Genomic DNA, 24,471 nt, shown 5'->3' with positions numbered 1-24,471 from the left:
TATGCTATTTCATTCGTGATCTCATTAACTCCCATGGATTCAGTTATCAGCTATGAAGGTGATTTCTGAATCTACCCAAACTTAACTCCTTTCTTCACCTTTATTCTGGAATTTCCAACTGTCTGTTGGACATTTTGAATTGAATGCCCTGCAGATTTCTTAAACTTACCATGTCCAAAATTAAATTCATCTTTCCCCACCAAAGCTCCCTTCCTCTTTTGAACTTTTCTCTTACTGTTAATGGAACCAATAATCCTCTAAATTTGTAATCTCTTAAGTGTCATTCTTGACTCCTCACTCTTATTTGCTTCCCCTTTCCCAATCCAATTCTTGCCAAATCTTGTCTTTTTTATCTTTGCAATGTCTTGTAATATCTTTTGCATCTCCGTCTTTCTTCCAATACTGCTACTACCATGGTGCAGGCCCTTATATACCATCTCTCATATGCACCTCCTTCTCTCCTTTACAACTGCAGGCTTTCATCACTTCATTCCTGGATTATTGGAATAGCCTGCTGGTACATCTCCCTGCCTCAAGTTTCTATTCTCTCCAGTCCATCCTTCACTCATCTCTCAAATTGATCTTCCTGAAGCACAGGTCTGACTATGTCCTCATGTTATATAAACTCCAGTGTTTTCTTATTACTCTTCCCCTCCCCCCCACATCAAATATAAAATTCCCTATCATTTAAAGATCTTTATAACCTGACCTCTTCCTTTTGAGTTTTTGTACACATATACTTTGATTCAATGGGATTGACCTCATTGCTGTCTCTTGGTCAATAGGCTCAATCTCCCAACTCTGAGCACTTTCACTAGTTGTCTCCTTTGCTTAGAGATTGGTATGAATTCTTCTTCATACCAATCTCTTAAAGACTCAGCTAAAATCCCACCTTCAAAAAGTTTTCCCCAATCTCCCTTTTGCTTACTGCCTTCCTTCTTTGATTATATCTAATTTGTCCTTTCTCTAATACATTGGTACATGGTAGTTTGCTTATTTTCTCCATTTATTTAGACTGAAGTACTGGAAAGGAAGAATTGTTCCTTGCCTTTCTTTGTATCCCTAGTGCTTAGCAAAGTGGGTGAAACATAGTAGACATCTAATAAATGCCAGCTGACATGATTTAACTATAAACATAATTTAGGATGTCAGAGTTATACCTCTACCTCTTTCATGAAAATGATGCATGGTGGAGGTGTATTGATATAGTGATTAGGTAGGAATGGCAAATTATGGGAAATATTTGGTAACTGAATAATGTCTAACAGAAGAATGACAACTGGCAGTGGTCATTTAGATGGGAGATTTAGTTATCAGTGTTCTTACCTGGTTTTGATTTGAGAGGAAGAGAATGTGTATACCTCTCTTCCCTAGTGCCCCATTATAGGATTTCTTTTAGGTCTGCCCTCTGTTATTATCTTATATTTCCTATCTTGCCCATTGTATCCTTCTTACTTGAGTGCATAATAATCACAAATTATCTTTTATCTCTGGGTCTCAGTCTGTTCTTTGTTAATTTGATAATCCACTTATTTTAATTGGTTGCAAAATATTAGTTTTTCAATATTTTTATGGGGAATTTTAAGGCAACTAGATGGTATAGTGCAGGGGTCCTCACACTATGGCCCGGGCCAGATGTGTGGCAGCTGAAGACGATTATCCCCCTCACCTAGGGATATGAAGTTTCTTTATTTAAAGGCCCACAAAACAAAGTTTTTGTTTTTATAATAGTCCGGCCCTCCAATAGTCTGAGGGACAATGAACTGGCTCCCTATTTAAAAAGTTTGAGGACCCCTAGTATAGTGGATAGAGCACTGGGCCTGGATTGAGGAAGACCTGAGTTAAAGTCTGACCTTAGGCACTTAACTAACTGATCTTGGTCAAGTTATTTATCTTCTGTTTGCCCTGGTTTCTTCATCTGTAAAAGATGATAATACATTTTTAAATTTTTGTGAGAAACACGTGTTATTTATAAAATCCTGACAATAGTAGGTGCTATATAAATATTAGCTGTTATTAGCTATTATTATTATTTTTATTATTACTCTTAAGACCTTATTGAAGATAATTTCTAGTATGTGAATTTTTGAGCCCCATAAAGTCATGTCATGTGGTTCCCCTGTCTACCTATAGGATTGATTCCTTGATTGAAGGGAGTGTGGGGAGAAGTAACTTTATCTTTTCAGAGAAGGAGCCAGAGCCACAAAATAATTTTGACTTCCTTTAAAATACTAATTCTTTTAAAAAATATTGAGACCTATCCTGGTACTCCCTGTCTTGTATACTTAGGGTTTTATTCTGGCACACTATTTGAGGATTAGTGTGATGGATCTATATTTTCATTGACATGCAGGTATTCTCTACAATATTGCAACCTTGCCTTCATCTTCTCATCCTGTGAACCTCTCCTTTTTTCACTCAGAAATCTTTGACAATTTGTCAACCCAATGTGCTGCGTGTCAGCCTCTAAATCTGGTGACATGTCATGTATACGAGTAGAATAGGGAAACGTTATTGATTATCCCTTTCACTAACTATATGACTAGTCTGCTTCATTTTTCAGTTATGCTGCTTTCTCTCATATGAAAAGTAATAATTTTAAATTGTAAAAATTGTGAAAGTGATACCTGTTTATTTCATTCTTCTTCAATGTTTTAGTGTGGTAGAACAAATTATTAGTATCAAGAACTTTCATGTCCCAGATGATGGTGATGGTGATAGTTTTTGCGTGTGTTTTTTTTTTTTTTTTTGCAGTTATTCAAACGTAGAAATGTCTCCCTTCCAGCAAATGATGACTCTATGCTTGAAAGTCCTATCCAAGATCCAGATATCAGCTCTACAGTACCAGTTCCTGAGGTAGATAACACAAAAGTATATTTTAAATCATTATTTACAGTATGTCGATGAAAACAAAATGTTAAGTAGAATGACAAGAGAAAAATACAAATGTTAAATATGCCATATTTTGTGTATTTTTAGGAAGAAGTTATTACTGCTGATATGGTGCAAATGATTTTCTCTGATGATGCTGACCAACAGCTTACAGCAACACAGAAGTTTCGAAAGCTGCTTTCTAAAGGCAAGCCTTTCTTTCCATAAAATATTCTATTGCTATTTCAGCTTTAAAGAGGTTTATATTTAGGCTTTGTATATTTATTTTTATATTTCTTTTCAGTATTTTTGTCTTATAAATAACATTTTAGTGTGGCTTTACTATTTTTGTATAGTTCAGTCATTAAAAATAAGCAATTTGTATCATAGCCTATTCAAACAGTCATAGTTCAAACATATTTTATCCTCCTTATTGAAAAGAAATAAATGTGGTTTTTAATTATGAGGTGTCAGCAGAATGATTAAGTTGTAAATTTATGTTTGTGTTACAACTAACAAATTCCTATCTCTCTTCTCTTTGAATTTTTGGAGTGTTTTACTTCATATCATATCTCCCCAAACAAATGATTAAGAGTCTTAAGTTAAGAGGGGGTCATAGTTAACAAGGTCATGGTGAAAGTCAGAAAGGACCATGGTAGTCATTTAATCCAGCAACCTCCTTTTACAAATAGGAAAAATGGGCCCAAAGAGACAAAATGGCTTGGTCTAACTCTATAGGTATTAAGTAATACAGCTTAATATCTATATATTTTCATACTGATTTCTCCAATTAACTGTCTTTTGTTTAGCTCAGGAACTTACAGTTTGAAAAAATTGTAACTCTCTACATTTTTTTCCTCAATAGTATTTTATTTTTCTAAATACACATAAGGATAGTTTTCAACATTCAATTTTGTAAAACTTTGTGTTCCTGATTTTTTCCCTCCCTCCTTTGTCTTCCCTCCCCAAGGCAGCAAACAATCTGATATAGGTTAAATATGCTATCCTTTTCAACATTTCCATATTTGTCTTGTTGTTTAAGAAAAAGGGAAAAAAAGAAAAAAAAACACATGAAAGAAAACAAAAACAGACAAGGTGAAAATACTGTTTCGATCCACATTCATTCTCCATAATTTTCTCTGGTTGTGGTAGGCATTTTCCATCCCAAGTCTGTTGGATTTGCCTTAAAGCAGTACATTGTTGAAAAGAGCTGAGTCCATCATATAATCTTATTGTGTACAATGTTCTCCTGGTTCTGCTCACTTCACTCAGCATCACTTTATGTAGTTCTTTCAGGCTTTTTCTGAAATAAGCCTGCTCATTATTTCTTATAAAACAATAATATTCCATTATTTTCATTAAATTTTTTTTTTTTTGAAATAAGTGGAAAGTGGAAGTAATATTCTTAATATGTGTTTATAACGTCTTACCCTTTGTTCACAATAGGGAAAAAACCTTGTTCAAAAAAGTGAGATGTTTCATGATCTCTTAATAGATTTCTTATTTGTTTTTACTTTTGGGGGAAAATTTTTTTTGTACTTTGAGGTTATTAAATATTGCTACAGTTTTTATCACGAAGATTTTTTTTTTTAAAGCATTTTTTAGTCATATTAAAATTTTACGACTATATATTATATATAACTATATAGGATCATAGATTTAGACCCAGAACGACTTCCTAAGCTGTGATTTCACAGGTGTGAACCAGAGCAGAGGGACAATGAAGGGCAGAAGGCGTAAAAAGGATTATCAGAATCAAAAGATTTTAATAAAGGAAAATGAAAAGATAGTTGGAGACTACAGCTTTAAGTAGCATCGGTATTTAATTCCAAGTTAAACAGTTTATTAAACACTTACTATATGCAACCATTGCTTATGGATATAAAATTGATAATAGATGCCTCATTCATAATGTATTGACAGGATGGGACAGGCACACAAATGAATGTAAACCAAGTAGAATATAATAGGAAAAAAGGTTTTTCTTTCTTTCCCCCCTCTCTCCCCCCCCCCCTTTTTTTTTTTTTTTTTTTTTTTTAAAACCGTGAGGCAATTGGAGTTAAGTAACTTGCCCAGGGTCACACAGCTAGGAAAGATTAAGTGTTCCAGTCCAGATTTGAAATCAAGCCCTCCTGATTTCGGTGCTAGTGCTTTATCCACTGCATCAAATAGCTGCCCCATGATAGGGAAAGTTGAGCAAGAAGAGAATATTTTTAGTAATAATAATTGTAACTCATAATAAAAACATGAAGATCTAGTTTTACATGATTGGATTCATTCTTGGGTGTTTTTCTTTAAGTAATTCTTTGCCTAGTACCCCCAACATAGCTTTTTTTTTTTCCCCCAAGAACATCTGTGTGCTAAAGAAATGACTACTGATCTATCTAAATCTTTTGTTTTCAAAAACTTACATGTATTCTATTGGAAGATATTTCTTCCCAAAGGAAGATATTTTATTGTTAAAGGTTAATAGGAAAAAAAATTGCTTTCAAATTAACTTTCATGATGATACTTATCTATTTTGCAAAGCAAGAGAAACCTGATCATTTTTTTCCTTACTGAAACTTATGACCATAATTTTGAGGATTTTTAGGAGTTGGCCAATGAAGACTTTCCTTGCTTTAGTGAAAAGGGACCAGAAATGACTTTTAAGATAATCTAATAGAAATAAATCAATTATAAAATTTCAGAACCTAATCCACCTATTGATGAAGTTATACAAAAGCCAGGAGTTGTACAAAGATTTGTGAAGTTTCTTGAAAGAAATGAAAACTGTACTTTACAGGTAAGTTTTCCTGTTATTTTTCTTTTTATATTTTTTGAGATGACTGTAGACTTATATTAATATAATCTCAATAATAACATAATTATATAGTGCTTTAACATTTAAAAAGGGCTGTCCTCACAGCAGCCTTGTGAGGTAATAATAGTAGTATCGTATAGTGCCTTAAAATTTTTGAAGTGCTAAGCAATTTTGTCTCATTTGATTTTTCACAATAATCTTATTATTTTCTCCATTTTAAGGAGAAAATGAGGCACAGAGCAGCAGTTAACTTACCTAGGATCATACAGATGAGAATTATTTGATGTAGTGTTTGAACTTGTTTTCCTAATTTGAAGTTCTGTACCTACTCTGACCTCTAATTGCCTCTAAATAGTCCAAGTACTGTTATCTCTTCATTTTACATATTCAAAAACAAGTTTTGAGAAGGTAAATTTGGATTAAAAATCAACAGTAGATAATATTAGACCTTGTAATGTACTTAAATAAGATTAAGTTTTAGTTCTGTGAGAATACAGCAATACCTACTTCCAGGAAAATGTAAACTTGAAGACGCTAACTTTCATTTTTATTTTAATATGCTTTATATCTTTCTTTAGTGCATGGTATCTACTTTACCATGCAGAGTGGTTTATCTTGATGAAAGGATTGTTGAAATAAAGAGATTGATGGAAAAAAGTAGAAATGATCTTTAATAATAGATGATGGGAAAGCCCTGACTATTAAAGAGTTTTTAAGGAAAATATTGTTTGGAAAATTTTCTCTTAGGTTTATACATGTTTCTTTACCTTCTTAGTAGATTTTACTTTTTAAAAATTTACTAAATCACACTATACAAAATTGTTCATCTCTCTTAGTGACATTAGAGTTTCTTAAAAGAAAATAATTGCTTTCCCATAATATCATCCTAAATAAGTCCTATTTAGATCCTAAAGATCTCATGATCTTTGAACTGTTGAATCTTATATAAAACACTTTCAGCTTATCTTCTTCTTGGCAAATCAGTGTTTTATTTATTCTAACATTACCCTTTCAAATTTTAAAGTTTCATCTTATTCTAAAACTCATGGACTTAAGTAAATAATTCCACATTCACCCTATTAGAACTATTCATAATTTTATAAATTTTGGTCACATCCTTCCTCATTTTTTGTTTTTCCAGGCATAACAATCTTTTTTTTTTTTTGGCCTTTCATAAATGGAATGTGTTTGATACCATTGACCCTTTTAAGTTGAATTTTTCTGGTTTCCTTGTTGTCTAAAACTTTTATCTCAAATTTTATTCTTTCTTAGTTTGAAGCTGCATGGGCCTTAACCAATATAGCATCTGGAACCTTTCTTCACACCAAGGTGGTAATTGAAACTGGAGCTGTTCCAATTTTTATCAAACTCCTCAATTCGGAACATGAAGATGTTCAGGAACAGGTAATTTTTCTTAAATTATTTGTATTCATTGTGTTCTGTAAATTTTCTTTGAAAAGTTTAGTTTTCTATGATTGTATTCAGTTTTGGTTTTTAATCACAGCTGTTTCTATTATAAAATTAGAGGACCAAATCTTGACTTTCTTAAGCCTCAAAATAGTCATGGATTAATGGTACAGTTTCATATAATGCTAAAGAATTTAATTAAACTTTTATGGCCACAAATAAATACTACAGTCTATAATGCTCTTAAGTAAAATTAAATTGGGTTAATTTTGTATGTATGTAAATTTGTTTATTTTTGTAATTATTTCAATGCCGTAATTGGAATTAGAAAAGTAGTAAAGTTTACGATTGTGAACATTTTCAAAGTTTATGATAATTAGAATAGATAATTTTACTTTTTTAGTTAGGTGAACACTTGTTTTCCAATGATAATCTTTTTTCTAAAATTAATCTGTGCTATATTTAATTAATAAACTTTTTGGTAAATGTTTTTTCCTATTAAGATAAGTGCTATAAATTAAATTTTGCTCTAATAACTAAAAAAAATCAGAATAAAGTTTTTTTCTGATAGTTAAATCAAGTTTTTAAATTTATAATTTATGCTTGTAAAAGACAGAGCACAAGGAGGTTAATGTTATAGTTTAATGTGACCAGGAATATAATTATTCAGGAGGTACAATTTTGCCATTTTGCTTTATTTTTTGTGAGTTTTTAATTAGCTATTTAGTCTATTAGTCTATTAATGTAAGCTGTCATATAACATTATTAGTACTTTATCACTATTAAGTTTATTTCTTCTTTTAAAGAAGTTGAAGTATGAGATTTCCTTGCCCATTATTTCCATAACACTAAAACATTAAATTTGGGTACAGAAGAAAACTAAAGTAGTTTTGGAAAGTGTTTTTTCTTGTCTAATTTGGCAAAAGACATTTAATCTGTAATTTTGATATTTTCTCTTACATTTTCTGTTTATGGCAATTTCAAATACTTTTTAAATTACTAAAACTATTTCAACTACATGTAACTTGATAGGTTGTACTGAAGCACAGATCTAACATGTCTAGTTTTTATTATTAGAAATTCTAAAATGGTCAATTCAATCTATGGTTGGGAATTGCAGTAAATATTGTCTTCATATTACCCACCTTTTTTCTTATATTCCTAATTTCTTTTCCTCATTCTGATCAGTCTCTTCCTTTTCCCTACTTCATCACACACAGTCCCTTTTATTTTCCCTCTGAATAGTAATTCACAAATTATTTTTGTCCTCTTTTCTTCCTTTGAGTATTCCAAGTGAGTTTAACTGTGTAAGTATGTGTGAACATTAGTGAGCCTTGAACTGGATTGTATTGGCCAAATCATATTCTGTACTGTTCGTTGCCAGCACACTTATAAAGTTCTTTAGTATAGTTTCAAAATTAAGGTGTCCTTTGTTATGAAAAGTTGCTTTTTTCTTTGTTTTTGTTTGTTTGTTTCTCTCTTTCTCTTTCTTCTCCCTCTTTTTCTCTCCTTTCCTCCCTCCCTTTTTCCCTCTTCCCTCCTTCTCTCCCTCCCTCCCTCGGCCATCTGGAAGCAAGTAGAGAAATGACTTAAGAAGTTTGCAATTATATTAATAATATTCAGATGAAAGTTATATTGTATTTATGTGCCTTGTGTTGGCTAAAATGAATCTAAAGTGTTATACCATTTTGGGTCCATTGTTATCAGAACATTGACAATTCAGTTTGTGAATGGTAATAGAATCACAAAATTCCAGAGTTTGAAGAAACTCCAGAAATCATTTAGTTCATTTCCTAATAGGAAGACTGCATTATCACTCTGAAAAGCCGTTATTAAGTGTATGCTTAAATCTCTCAAAAAAATGTTGAAGAAATCCTGAAGCACCCTATTCTGTTTTGAGGCACTTTAAAGCTTCTATTAATTTGAAATCTGTTGTTCCTATAGATTCCATATATTTGTTTTAGTTTTGCGTTCTAGAGCCAAGTTAAATAAATAATTTCTTGTACATGAAAGACCTTTAAATGCTTGAAAAAAGCAACCAGATTTCTACTTAGTGGTCTTGCATCTGAGTGAAATTTGATACACACTTTCAAATTTGGAAGGGTTCTCAGAGGCCATCTAATTCACCTCTAAAAATCAATAAGAATCTTTTTGGTAACATTTATGACTCTTAATAATTATTCTGAGTCTTATGGGGCATATTTTAGAAATTCCTTTATCACTTAAGACACTTTGTGATGTATAGTGTTTTTGTCATTGTTTTTTATGACATCTTTCCCAGAAGTGAACATAATAAGCAGATGTATTATGATGATGGCAGAATACACAAGAACTATCATTGCATTGGGTCTTGATATCATGGTTCTGTTAATACAGGCTAATATCACTTTTACTCTTTCTTTCTATGCAGTTGTTTCATATTAAGCTTATAGTCTAAAATCATACTTTTTTTTTTTTTACTGGCTAGCCTTATTAGGTCTTTTCAATCCTTTAAGCAGTTATTTTTTTAAACAAAATGTAGGACTTTACATTCATTCCTGTGAAATAGAACCTCATTAAATTTGGCCTACTTTAAAAAATTTTTTTGACCTATTTTATCCAGCTTTGAGGAAGATTTTTATATCTCATTTCTGTCATCAATTGTATTAATTATCTTTTCTCACTTTTTATTATCTTAAAATTTGATAACCACATTTCCTCCTGTTTACATCATTGATTAAAAACATTGAACTAGAAGGAACCTTGAATACTATACTATACTATAGACTTCCCACTAGGTTTGCATCAGTCCATTAAGTAACAAATTTTGTGTCTTGCCCTTCAACTGGTTGTAAATCCTTCCTATTTTACTATTATGTAATTTCTCTTTGATCCTTAATGAAAGGATGCCAGATATTTTGCTAAAATCCAGGTATACCATTTCTGTGACATATTTTACCAATCTGATAATTTTGTTAAGAGTAAATAGGCTTAGGCTGTCATGGCTTCCTCTTATTAAGTGTAAGCTGATTTGTATACCCTGCTGTTTCCCTTTTTAAGTTTTCATAAACTAACTCTTAATAATAGCATTCTAGAGTTTTGCCAGGGATTGAAGTTAAATGCACTCATAATTTTAGAAATCCTTCCTTTTGTTTGAAAATTTGGATGTTTGCCCAGTCTCTAGGCTCTTCTTTTATTCACCTTGATTTTTCATAGTTCAGCATTGCATTCACAAGCTTTCTGTACCCTGGGATTTATAATTTATCTTAACCAGATGACTTGGACTCTAAGAATATAAGGAGCTCTTTTACTATATCTTATCATCAGTATTAACATGCACATCTTTTATTCTATTTTGATTTCAGGGTATTTTGATATATAGCAAATGGGGGAGGGGAAAACTTTATCTTTTACCCTCTTTCTATCTCAAGCAGAGACCTATTCTTTCATTTTTTTTAGTCCTCATGTGGATAAATAACAGCATTTGCTTCTGCTTAGACAGAGCATTGCCATTCTTCAGAATTTTTCATTGATTGTATGTCCTTGTTACCATCTTTCTGAAGTCACAAAATCATATCAACCTATCTAGCTATCTTACATTTATTTCCTATCAGACTTACTTTAAACTTTCCATCTTAAGAAAACTTCCTTTTTTGAAGTCTTAGTCCAAAACATTGTACTAAACTTGAAAAATCTGTTCTAAATATAAGATTCTTGTGAGATTATACCCAGCATTTCCATTCTTTTGTTGTTGTTGTTTAGTAATTTCAGTTGTGTTCTACTGTGACCCTATTTTTTTTTCTCTTGGTAAACATACTAGAATGGTTTTCCATTTCCTTTTCTGGTTCATTTTACAGATGAGGAAATTGGAGGCAAACAGAATCTTGCACAGGTCATACATATTAAGTGTTTGAGGCCAGAGGAGTCTTCTAGACTCTATGCCTAGTACTCTATCCGCTGTATCACCTATCTGCCTTTCTTTATCAATTAACAAACATTTATAAATTGTCTACTAATGTGTCAGGCACAGTACTATAGCACTGGCAATACAAAAACAAAAAAGAAAGTTATGATTAAGGAGCTCTAGACAACATAATTTCCACCTAAGAATGTATAGAATAAATATATGGTAGTTAAGAATGTAGGGCATATCAAGGAAGTGAGGGTTCAGGGAAGTGATAATAGGGAATACATTCTAGGTATGGGAGACAGCCAATATAATGACATGGAGGTGGGAGATTGTGACTCATGTGTAACAGAGAGACAAGGTTATGTTGTTGGAACTTGGATGCAAAAAAGGGAGTAATATATAATGAAACTTGAAAATAGGGTAGGGTCAAGTTATAAAGGACTTAAAGCAAAACAGAGAAGTTTATGTTTCACCCTAACTGCATTAGAGAAGCCTCTGAAGTTTAAGTAGGGAAATGAGATGATCACATCTGTGCTTAAGGATAATCACTTTGATGGGGCTCAGTGGAGGATGGATTCAAGCTGGGTTTAGGAGAGACTGGAGAAAGGGCAAATAGACCCAATCAGGAGATCATTGCAATAGTTCGGGCAGCCTAAATTGAGGGTCTTAACTAAAGAGATTCCCATTGTGAATAGAGAAAAGGAGTCATGCAATAGTTAGATATGTGAGGTGTAAGAAGAATGAGAGTAGTGTTTAAGCCTGAGAGACTTGGGATAGATCATAAGGTTTTGGGAAAAATTATTGAACTCAGTTTTGGACATGTTGAGTTTGAGCTGTTTGAGTGACATTAAGTTTGAAATACTCAGGGGAGAAAATTGGGGCTGGATATATCAATCTGCATTGATGTCTGCACAGAGCTGACAATTAAGCCCATGTTAGTTGGTGAAGTTACTAAGAGAATGTATGTAGAAAGAATAGTAGGGGACTTAGGACAAAGCCTTGGGGGTATACTCAGCATTTAGAGAGCATGATATGATTGATGAATTAATAGTCTGCAGTCAGACAGATATGGGAAGAACCCAGGATAGAGTAGTTGAATAAGAAACTAAAGGGAAAAGAATATCAAGAAAAGGTCACCAGCAGTGTTAAAAGTTACAGAGAGTTCAGGAAGAAAGAAAACTGAGATAAGAGCATCATATTTGGCAGTTAAAAGATTTGTGAAAACTTTTGAGAGAGCAGTTTCAGTTAAGTGATGCCATATTTAAAGAAGTTGAAGAGGGATTGAGAAAGAGGCACTTGAGAAAAGAAATGTAGATAGCTTTTCTAGAAATTTGAGAAAAATGGGAAAAGATAGGGCTTAAATAGATGGTAGTGTCTAGTGTGTTAAGAAAGGGGATATTTAAGAGATCTTTGAAGGCAACAGGGAAGAAATTGGTAGATAAGAAGAGATGAAAAGAGAAATGAGGGAGCAAACAATCTCCTGGTGAAAATAGAAGGAATTGGTACAAGGGACATACTGCACAGATGACATGGGACAGTTTTTTCTAAGGTTTTTGTTATTTCTACTTCACTTACCCAACTCTTTTTTGTGGGATAGTAGAACTAGTCCCAAAGAGGAATTCAGTTTATTGATACTCTCTTTTTCAGTGACCACATCAACTCCTAAAAGTTTAATTATCATCTCTATGTAGATGAGACTCTAGTTGTAAGAATATGTTCATTGTCTCTTCCTTTTACTTAGGCTTTCCCATTCTCCATTTCATAGTATAGCCAGAGAAGGGTGCCTTTTTCCTCTTTCTTCCCTTTCCTCAGATCTCATCTGGGATGACTGAATGGGAAGGTTTGGATAACCCTGGGAATTAGCAACTACAATTCTTCTGGTGAGGAAGATTTCAGGGCCTTACCTTTGTCCTGTTTCTGCTTCCTGAGTCTTCTGGGTCTTATTATCTGCTCTGCCTCTACACCCTGCAGATTCCCATGCCTTGCCTTCTGACCTACCTATATACGCTGACTATTGAACTTTGCCGTTCCAGGCCTTTCATTGACCCCTGCAGTTGAACTTTTTATATATGTTGCCTCCCTCAATTAGAATGTGAGCTCTTTGAGAGTAGGAATTATTTTGCTTTTTCCATTTGGATTTTTAGCACTTAGCATGGTGTTTGCTACATAGTAAATGCTTTTTTCATTCATGCTTTTTCCAAGGGTTCTAAAAAGTATCACTCATCCTTGTGATGATGAGCCCCAGGTCTAGAACTTTATGCCAGAAGAATACAAGTTCAGATAGGTGGTTCTATTCATCCTGAAAAGTTGCAACTTAGAGACACAATGATAGACTTTGTTACTATTCAAGGACCAGAACAGAAGATTCTTACCAAAAATGTGGTCATTGGTTGGTGAAAACTTTTTGGTCATAATACCCCATGAAAAAGGAATTAAAGAAACTTCTCTTTCCAATGTTACTTCCTTTTGCTTCTGCCCTGACCATGCAGAAAAGTGTATAAAAATGTTTAAAACATCAACAAACATTCATATAATTGTTAAGTATTCTTAATTTGCAAACTTTGTCCAGTGAGCTGATGGATACTCTACCAGAGGAACTGAATCACATCCATATTGATGGCCTCTTTTATATATGAAACCAAGAGACACAAAAAAATTATAGTTAAATGAAGAGGAGTTTCTTAGATTATTCCAAGTAAAGGAATTTAATTTCATAAGGCAAGTATAGCAATAAGAAACATTTCAATGGGATACTTAATCGTCTTGCTATCTCTGATGAGCGTAAGAAAACAGGGCACCATGAAGTAATTCCTGTTTACATAATATAGTGTAGAGCATTGAATCTAGTATCAGAAGATAATAGGTTTAAATCCTGGCTCTGCAACTTATTGCTCATTTAACCTCTCTGGGTCTTAGTTTCCTCATTCAAAAAAAGAGGGGGTTGAACTTGATTCCTAAGGTCCCTTCCAGCTCTAAATCTATGATATATGATCTGTTGCAGAGGTTGAAGAAGTTGATAAGATCCTTCAAACTAAGTCAGCATCTACATTAATACTGAATAACTTGTTGAAGGTGGGCACAGGGGAGGACAGTGAAAAAACTATGTTGGAAAATACAGTTTGGGATCAAGAAATGAAAGAGACCGAAGGCTTGTCTTAAACCAGTACATCATGAATACTTTGTTCAAGAAGAAAGTCTGCAGGCCCTGGATATGGTGAGCAACAAAAACATATAGCAAAACATGAAACTGATTTTATCTTAAACAGATAGAATGATTAGTTACTGATTTGAGTGTCATTTCAGATGTTTGTGTGCAAACACTCAGATCATTAGCTGGTTAGAACAAAAATCAAAACTCATACTGAACTGTAAGAAAGGATAAGCATAAGAAGAAACTGTAGGCAGTAGTTCTTATAGTATAAACTATCTGTCAGTTCCAAAATATGGGAAATAAACAAAAGTAAAGACATTGACTCTCTCACCAGTTCTTAGTGAACTAGAACTACTGCAAAATGGTCATCACAACAAGGAGACAGTATGAGTCCCAAAACTGCCTCAGGTAGCAGATATTTGCTCTTACTAAGTGGAGCAACAACATGGCAGCCAAGGTCAGTACTGTTTTTAGAGTACGAACTAATTTGTAAAACCTGGAGGAGGAGGATGGAATATTGTAAATTGTATCACTTCACGAAAATCTAAAAAGCTCTTCAGGGGAAAATGAGCTTGCAGAGAACTTGGTGTTAGAGCCATCTAAGCCAGACCCTTTCAAGGCCATTTGTAGGTGAAACCAGGAATGAGGGCAACAAATGGATGTGAAATGGATTATATCCACTGATGTTCCTGTAAGAGTCTATTCTCATCACTGACAATAAGTTGAATTGCTGCATTTGGATTCTACAAACTGTAGTAAATGTACTTTGTGAGGAAGTGGCAGTAGCATTTGGGACCAAGAAGTTGGGAAGAATGGCTGCACCTAATTGAAGAAGAAATCTGCTGAAGGTAATAGACTTATATTATAGATTAAGTGCTAGGGGAGATCTTATAGGTCATTTAGTCTTAACCTTCTTATTTTATGAAGAAACTTGAGCCTCAGAGAAGTGAAGAGTATTATTACCCAGGATCACACAGAGTCAGTGGCAAAACCAGCATTTGAACCCAGAATTTCTTATTCCAAAGTCAACTTCTTTCCCCTGTACTAATTGCCTCAAGGGAACATAATTATTCATTTATCTGGCATTTAAAAAAATAAATTCCCAAGATGGAGAGATTCCAAAAGAATGAAAGCGTGTACAGATAGTAATTTTCATATATACAAAAGGCAAATGAGAAATACTGACCCCACATGCCTATTTCTTATCTTTGAAATTTTTAGTGGTCTTAGCATTTGTTAAGAGAATCCTTTATGAAAACATGAGAATGTTTCATAAATAATTTTCTATAGCAAACTACATCTTTATAATCACATATGTGATTGCTCTGTGTGGTGGTTCATTTTCTCTCCTTCCTTTCTTTCTCCCACCTCCCCCAAAAAGGAAAAACAGTTAAATAAAAAAAAAAAAAAAAGATTAAAAACTCCTTTCCAATAAAGAATATTCACACATGTGAAAAAATGTTATTCTGTGACAGATAATTTGACCAAGTTTTCTGTTGAGTAATAACATTAAGTGAGATATAAGTAAGTATACCCAACTAAAGTGTTTACCAGCATTATTAAAGCTTTCTTTCATGAAGTTCAGATGATTCCCTCTCTGGCAAAGTTCTCTAGAGACTCTTCTTTCAGGATGACACACTGATTGTATCTAATCCTGGAACCTTTCAGGTACAATGGTTCTTTGATAAAATCTACCATCCTGAAATAGAGATTGATTTAATTATCCATTGAAAAGAGCATGGATGAAAAATGCATACTGCTCAGATTGACATTCAGTTGGATATACATATACTTAGGTTTATAAGTAATCATAGATTTTGAACTAGATTCACATCAAAATGAGAGAGAATCAGGTAAGATTGCAGGTAGGAAGTTGTGTTCTCAGAAATCCCCCTTTTAATTAGTAACATCCTTTTAGTGATGGTAGTTGTAATTGTAAATCTTGGAGTACAGTGAAGTCAGAAAAAATCAGAATTATAAAGTGATCCAAAAGAATTGCATAGTAATGATAGACTAAAGCACCTTACAATTATTGATTTGAATGAAAGAAGTTGAAGTTAAATGGTGCTAACAAGGATGTGAATAATGAGACAAGGAGATTGGCTAGGCATGTAGCAAGAAATAAAATGAATGCTTACTGATAACCAGGAAATAATTAAGAGGACAGGACATTCTCCATTGTATATATCTCTGGTGGATTTATAGAAAGGATGATTTAAGATTAGGTAGTCTTAATTGGTATAATATGAACTGGTGGAGAAATTAGCAAGATCATTGAAATCTCTGATTTCATCAGTTTATTAATGTGTTAAATTCTAGCGCCTATCTAGTTGAGCTTTTTTTTTTAAAACAAAATTACCTTTTTTTTTGTTTTTTGGAGTCATGAGCTCTATGTACTTCCTTTTTCCATTTTACCAATTCTGTTTTTTTAAAGGAACTATTTTACTTGGTAAATTTTTGTATATCTTCTCCCATGCTATTGTTTCTTCATAATTCTCTTGCATTACTTTCATTTCTTTTTCCAGTTTTTCTTCTATTTTTCTAATTTGTTCCTTTTTAAGCTGTTTCAGGAAATTTTTGGGCCTCAGACTAAATTACATGTTTCTTTGAGGGTTTACATATAGCCATTTTGACACTCTGGCCCTCTTAATACATTTATGCCTTGATCTTCCCTTTCGGATTGATTAAATTTTTTTTTTTTTTTGACTAGGTAAAGGAGACCATTCTTTGTCTCATTTTAAAAAATTATTATTATAGCTTTTTTATTTACAAGATAAATGCATAGGTAATTTTTCAGCATTGACAATTGCAAATCCTTTTGTTCCAACTTTTTCCCTACTTCCTCCCACCCCTTCCCCCAAATGGCAGGTTGACCAATACATGTTAAATATGTTAAGGTATAAGTTAAATACAATATATGTATACATATCCAAACAGTTATTTTGCTGTATAAAAAGAGTTGGGCTTTGAAATAGTGTACAATTAGCCTGTGAAGGAAACACAAAATGAAGGCAGACAAAAATAGAGGGATTGGGAATTCTATGTAGTGGTTCATAGTCATCTTCCAGAGTTCTGTCTCTGGGTGTAGCTGGTTCAGTTCATTACTACTCTATTGGAACTGATTTGGTTCATCTCATTGTTGAAGAGGGCCATATCCATCAGAATTGATCATCATATAGTATTGTTGTTAAAGTATATAATGATCTTCTGGTCCTGCCCATTTCACTCCGCATCAGTTCATGGAAGTCTCTCCAGGCCTTCCTGAAATCATCCTGCTGGTCATTTCTTACCGAACAATAATATTCCATAATATTCATATACCACAATTTATTCAGCCATTCTCCAGTTGATGGGCATCCACTCAGTTTCGCTGTCACAAATATTCTTGCACATACGAGTCCCTTTCCCTTCTTTAAAATCTCTTTGGGCTATAAGCCCAGTAGTAACACTGTTGGGTCAAAGGGTATGCACAGTTTGATAACTTTTTGAGCATAGTTCCAAATTGCTCTCCAGAATGGCTGGATGTATTCACAATTCCACCAACAATGTATCAGTGATCGTTTTCCCACATCCCTTCCAACATTGAGCATTATCTTTCCCTGTCATTCTAGCCAATCTGACAGGTGTGTAGTGGAATCTCAGAGTTGTCTTAATTTGCATTTCTCTGATTAATAATGTCTTTGTCTCATTTTTAACTAACTTTAATTACTGAAAGAGCAAACTCTGAGACATGGGAAAGACCTTAGCCTTGGGATCATTTCCTGTTATTCTGATCTGTATATCTGGATCTATTGCATCCAAATGGCTCTAAAGGGGTGAGTAAGTCTGGTGACTTGCACAGTCCTTCCTTACTTAAATCCATTTCACTTGCAAGTCATGACATCACCTCCCTAATGTTATGGTCCTTCTTTGAGAACAAAGACCAACAACAACAATCAAACCTATTTGATGTGCTTAAGGAAATACTAATGTGTTTTGTCTGAAGAAGATTTAAGAAATACTAATAGCTGTCATCAATGATTTGAAGGGTCATCATAAAGAATGTGAAGTAGAAGGCAGAACTAGGTTAGATTGATTTACAGAAAGGGAGGTTTTAGTTTAAGAAACAATTTTTTTTTAAGCTTTTTATTTTCAAAACATATGTATGGATAATTTTTTGTTTTTTGTTGTTGTTGTTAAGGCAATTGGGGTTAAGTGACTTACCCGGGGTTACAGCTAGGAAGTGTTAAGTGTCTGAGGACAGATTTGAACTCAGGTTCCCCTGACTTCAGGGATGGTGCTCTTTCCACTGTGTCACCTAGTTGCCCCTGCACAGATAATTTTTCAACATTGACCTTGCATAGCCTTTTGTTTCTTATTTTCCCCTCCTTTCCCTACACCCTCCCCTAGATGGTAAGCAATCCAATATATGTTATACATGTTAAAATATATGTTAAACCCAATATCTGTAAACATATTCATATAATTCTCTTATTGCACAAGAAAATCAAAAAGGAAAGAAAATGAGTAAGAAAACAAAATGCAAGCGAACACCCACAAAAAGAGTGAGAATGTTATATTGTAATCCACATTTAGTTCCTACAGTCCTCTCTGGGTGTAGATGGCTCTCTTCATCACAAGATCATTGGAACTGGCATCAATCATCTCATTGTTGAAAAGAGCCACGAAGAAACAACTTTTTATTTTCGGCCATCTGTCGGTAGAATAGTCTGCTATTGAGGTATTCGGTCTCATTGGAAGTATTTATGTAAAGGCTGTAAGGTCATCAGTGATGTAGAAATTTTTTGTACTGGATGAGTGGATGAACTAGATCTGTGAAGTCTCAAATCTTAAATTCTGTGATGTCCCAAATATAGTAAGTGGTTCTGCATTTTTTGAGATTCAAAAATTACATTGATTTTATATACTTGATTATCACTTTTCCCAGCAAGTAATAGCATTTTTCTTGAATTCCTATATTTCTGCGTTCTCTACTATTCTCTTCCTTTCCTAACTTCTTGTTTACTCTCCTATCATAATACTCGATTCACATCATTAGTCCTAGCATATTGCAGATTTCTCAGTTAACATATTTAAAAGACTTTTAAATTTGGGGTACAGGGCTTGGGAAATAAGGCTGTTCATTTGAGAAGTAATTAAAAAAAACAGTTGACATTGTGATTAAAAAGCTAGCTATTGATTAGTATCTAAAAGAATATAGTTTAATTTTAGGGCTAAATATCACTTGATTTTCATTAACTAGTGAAAAGAATCTGTAAATGGATTGCATTAATACCAAAAATAAATTTAGAACATCTTCAAACATTATCTCATTTAATCTTTATTAATCTTGTAAGGAAGATATTGTTGTTGAATCTTGCCTTTCTCATAGTCTTCCATTATTGCAGAATAATTTGAAGGAAATCTAACATTTTAAGTATTTTAACTCTGGTTGATAGCTGTACAATAAAAGCCTCATATTACAAAGGTAAAATTCTTCCTTCTCCCAGAAATACATGACAACTTATTCACTAAGTCACCTATCTATCTTTTAACCCCTTGATTCAGGCTTTGTTCTTCCCTAAATGTCAGTCAAACCTAGATATTCTTAATTATTGTTTATCTTCATTATGCACCTTTAACATTATACTATGACTATCTAGAGTTCTAGATCTTATCTTTTGTCTCTTGGTAGTAGCTTTAATTCTTCTTCCTTATCATTTTTTTCTTCCTAATATCTGTTCTGTTTCCTAGGTAATGAACCATAAATCCTAAAATGTATTTTAACAGGCAAGGATTAGGAAGGAGAACAGAAGAATAACCTTCAAAGTTTCACTTAAGTGATCATGTGCATTTATCAGACTTTGAATTGGAAAAGTTTTTGCCAGGTCTTGATCAACCCAGTCCTAGTCGTTTAAATCCTTGCTTATATAATCTTTATAGAAGTTTTTCTGGACAAAGAAACTGAGAAACTTAAGGTTCACTTGCTGGGGAGAGAGTTTGGGAGGTAAGGATTCAGAGACAGAGTTATTGGTAAAACCAGATTGAAACAGGTTTCCTCATTCTTTGCTTTAGCCACCATACATGGTAATTATTTACTTTAGTAGCTACCTTATTATATTTGCTTTTCTGCTATGTAAAATCATGTGGAGACAAAAAACGGATTATAGGTAATTTTTAAGTATAGGCTATTCATGGAATTTTTAGTGCCAGAGTTAAATTTTTTTTTTCTTTCTTTTTCCTTTTTTTTCTGTTGTTCTATCATTTGAAAAAGGCAGTCATCTGCTGCTGACAGTCTATTCAGGCAATGCAAATTTAATCAATACCTTTTATTTTCTTTAAACATATATTTACTGTCTCCCAAGTGGGTATTAAATAATCTTGGTATCAATAATTGGAATATTGATTCTTGAGGTGATAATAATAGAATTTAACCTGTCTAACTCAAGACTGGGAAAAAACTCATTAACTATAACAAAATGAAATTATTTGTTAAGTTATAAACAAGTAAAAGGTACCAATTCATTTTGGGAATAATTTTCTTTTAAAAAATTCCATTTATTGTAGCTTTATCAAAAGAATAATGGTTAAAAAAAACTTAGGTTTGTATTTATTTTGTTTTAAAGTACTGTTCTTACGAGAGTTTCTGCAAGTAGTCAGATGGTAATTGGGATTGTAATTGGTTGATAATATGTAGCTAGTATAGAAATATTGATCTAAATCAATTTTTTATTCTGTTTTTAAGGCAGTATGGGCACTTGGTAATATTGCTGGTGACAATGCAGAATGCAGAGACTTTGTTTTGAATTGTGGAATACTCCCCCCTCTCTTAGAGTAAGTATTTTTATTTAATTTTTTATTATAGGTAAACATCTCATAAAGAAAATCCATGTTCCTTACTCTGGTAAATTTGTTTTTTATGTGTGTGTTTTTATAAGCTGCTTTTAAACTTAGGTGTTTAGGTTCTCTTACAGTTTGAAATAGAGTAATGAAAGTTGTATATTGGCGATTGATTTTTTAATGATTGTTGTTTATAAAATAAAAAAACTTAAAACATTTATCTTTAAAAATCTTATGGTTCATCATTGTGGGTACTCCTTTCAGCACATTTCCCTTACTTTTACTCCTCTCTTCTCCTTCCCCCATCTTAGTGATGTTTTCATCTGGCCAAAAAAAGAATAAAAGAATTCAGTATTAAGTGTTTAAAATTAATATTTTTAAATTATGGAGTTTCTTGACTATCTGGCCATGAAAAGCCTACTGGTAATTATGTTTTGCTGGCATAAAAGTAACCTTGGAGAATCCCAGTGTCATGATGCTAGCCACCTTAATTTGATGTCAGGAAAAAGTGTTTTGGATTTGGAGTAAAGACCTGGCTTCAAATCCGCATCTTATTATTTGTGTGACAAATTGTTTCATTTCTGTGGTTTGTAGTTGGCTCATCATGAAAATGAAAAGATTGAATTAGATTATCTCTAATGTTCTCTCTAAATCTGTGATCCTTTCCTTTATTGAAGGAATGGTGACTTTATGAAAATAAAAGTTCTAGATGAAAGACCATGTACAAAGGAAACTGAAAGGGGGATGGGGTGGAAAAAGAAGGTGATTGCTTCAAGGGCATGATGGAGAAATCCAGAGGAGTACAGCCAGGTGGGGAACAGTAGAGATGGCTATCTATATCTGTCATGTTGTGAAAGAAGAAAGAACAAAAGGGGAAAGCCACAAAAACAAACAAAAAATTATATCCTTCAATCTGCATTTATACATCATAGTTTTTTCTTTGAATATGGGTAGCATCTTCCATCATAAATCTTTTTTGAATTGTCTTAGATCATTGTATTGTTTAGAAGAGCTAAGTCAATTATAGTTGATCATCACCATGTTACTGTTAACTGTGTACAATATAAACCCAACTTTTACAATTTATTCTTTAGTATATAATACTATCTCATGTTCTTAAATATTAATTTTTTTTCAGTCTAGTTGCTACTATACTGCAAATTGGTCCATAATAAGTCCCTCAAAATTCATTTCATTTCATTGCATAAAGTAGGTAGTTAATAAAGATGAGAATTAAAAAAAATGATACCTGCTTTCAAAGAGTGTATGTTGTAGTTATTGAGTGAGGAAAACATACCTCAAATACTTACGAGATCAGTTAAGTACTAAGCTTCATAGTTGACCCTAATTGGAATTAGAATTCAAAAAAGGAGAAATCCTTATAGATTTTCAAGAATTGGCTATTATAAACCTCGTAACAGAAACACCATGAGGAAATTATCATATAAATAAGATGTTTGGGTATGTTAAAAGCAATGTAATAGGTGCTTGTTAACATTTTTACTTTAAGGTAATTTCTCTGCCATATTCTTGTGCTTTTATTGATTTGGAATATAACATTAAATGCATTTTTATGTGCCTTTATTTGATGTGAATGTCAAATGCTGAAAAATATTGTGTTAATGATTTCTTGACAGTAGTATGATTTTTTTATGTTTTTAATTCTACTGCAAGAAAATCCTATAACAAAATCACTTGTAGAACAAAGACACCTTTTAATTGTAATCTTGAGTATGTTCATCATAAATTACTTAACAAAATACAGAAAGTAGAGAATCCTGGTAAAATGAAACAAGAGCCACTTTAGATAAAGATCAGATGCTTCTCCTCATATTCTGTTTAAAATATGAGGTATTTTCCAGCTTTATCAGAGTTTTTTCTAAAGTCACTTTGTCCATAGAAATTCATTTTGGTTCTTAACTCCAACAATGTGCATATTGCCAAACCCTGTTTCCTAGACCCTTTATACCTTCTATGTGTCTGAACGCCAACAATGTGCATATTGCCAAACCCTGTTTCCTAGATCCTTTACCTTCTATGTGTCAGATGTAGAGAAGAAAAATAGGCATACTATATTTTCCATGTGTCAGGTTCAAATCAAACCAAATGAAAAGAGCATAGAATAGTATTTTACGTTTTTTTTTCCTAGTTTACTTTTTCTCCTTACTCTAATTTATTTAAGGCTTTGACTTTATCTGGATATTTGTTTTCATGATTAGAAGTAATTGTAGCACTTTAAACATTGTTAATTCAGAAATAACTGGATTGATTTCAGTAATCAGAAGTTTAGTTTAAATGTGCTTTATGCTTTTCATTATCAGTCTTTCAGAATCAATGAAATAATTAAAACTAAAATAGCTTTATATTTCAGAAAGTCTTGTAGTTGTAAGTAGGGATTGTTTTGTTCTTTGTACTTATATCCTTAGGACTAAGAGTACCTGGAGGGCTCTTAATAAACGTTGATCAAACAGAAGCCGCTACACCCAAAGAAAGAACACTGGGAAATGAATGTAAACTGCTTGCATTTTTGTCTTTCTTCCCAGGTTATTTTTTACCTTCTGAATCCAATTCTTCATGTGCAACAAGTGAACTGTTTGGTTCTGCACACATATATTGTATCTAGGATACACTATGACATATTTAACTTGTATAGGACTGCTTGCCATCTGGGAGAGGGGGTGAAGGGAGGGAGGGGAGAAGTCGGAACAGAAATGAGTGCAAAGGATAATGTTGTAAAAAAACTACCCAGGCATGGGCTCTGCCAATAAAAAGTTATAATAAAAAAAATAACAACAACAAAAAAAATGTTGATCAAGTGATAGATTCCCTTTCTCAGAAACAATCTAAATCTCTTTCCCCAGATGTGTTCAAGAATTATTGTTAAAGGATACAATTCCTTTTTGTCTTTGCCAGATTACTGACAAATTCAAACAGACTCACGACAACTCGAAATGCTGTATGGGCTCTTTCAAATTTATGTAGAGGCAAGAATCCACCTCCAGATTTCAGCAAGGTATGACTGATATAGACAGATTGATAAATGTGTCTTGGACTTTAAGGGAAAATGTACGAGATTGAAAATATGAACAGGAGTTCCATTCTTCTCATGGTAGAAATAAGGAAATTAAGGCTTAGAATGGGCCTATAAACTCAAATTCACAGAGCTAATTCAACATTTTGAAAATAAGAAATCCTGTAAGAGTCTATCAACTCTTATTCTGTGATACTTCATGTCTGTCCTATTCTGTAGTTTGCTGTTCTCATTCTAATTTTTCTTTTTAAAGTGTTACCTATATCATACAGTAGAATAACATTGCTGAATATTTTGACATTCAACAAAAGGACAACCAGCCCCTATGAAGACAAGTTATTTTTTTCCTCTACCTCTTCACATTTAGATTATTGGTGTCAGTGTTATATAATATCTCAAAAGAAGGAAAAATCATATCCTGTGAGTTTGAAAGTGTTTAGGGGGTATCTGGAAAGTTAAAAACCATATTTTTCCTCATAGTAGACCTATATGAAGGACTG

The 24,471-nt window shown here is 33.0% G+C and overlaps 1 protein-coding gene across 3 annotated transcripts in view; it reads left to right on the top strand.

Moving 5' to 3' along the window:
• KPNA5 (karyopherin subunit alpha 5) overlaps positions 1-24,471 on the top strand; it is a 52,991-nt gene that overhangs the window by 10,271 nt on the left and 18,249 nt on the right. For 2 of the 3 annotated variants that reach the window (XM_031964368.1, XM_031964370.1), the window contains exons 3-8: positions 2,755-2,856; positions 2,980-3,079; positions 5,562-5,656; positions 6,947-7,078; positions 20,846-20,934; positions 23,854-23,953. In XM_031964368.1, the coding sequence (XP_031820228.1) occupies positions 2,755-2,856; positions 2,980-3,079; positions 5,562-5,656; positions 6,947-7,078; positions 20,846-20,934; positions 23,854-23,953 (618 nt within the window). Of the gene's footprint in view, positions 1-475; positions 598-2,754; positions 2,857-2,979; positions 3,080-5,561; positions 5,657-6,946; positions 7,079-20,845; positions 20,935-23,853; positions 23,954-24,471 lie in introns of all 3 variants that reach the window. The other variant, XM_031964371.1, reaches the window with a different exon arrangement.

The sequence above is a fragment of the Sarcophilus harrisii genome, chromosome 4, assembly GCF_902635505.1.
Source record: "Sarcophilus harrisii chromosome 4, mSarHar1.11, whole genome shotgun sequence".
Classification (NCBI taxonomy): Eukaryota; Metazoa; Chordata; class Mammalia; order Dasyuromorphia; family Dasyuridae; genus Sarcophilus; species Sarcophilus harrisii.
Note: the sequence above shows the minus strand (reverse complement) of the source record. Positions and strands in the feature narration are given on the sequence as shown.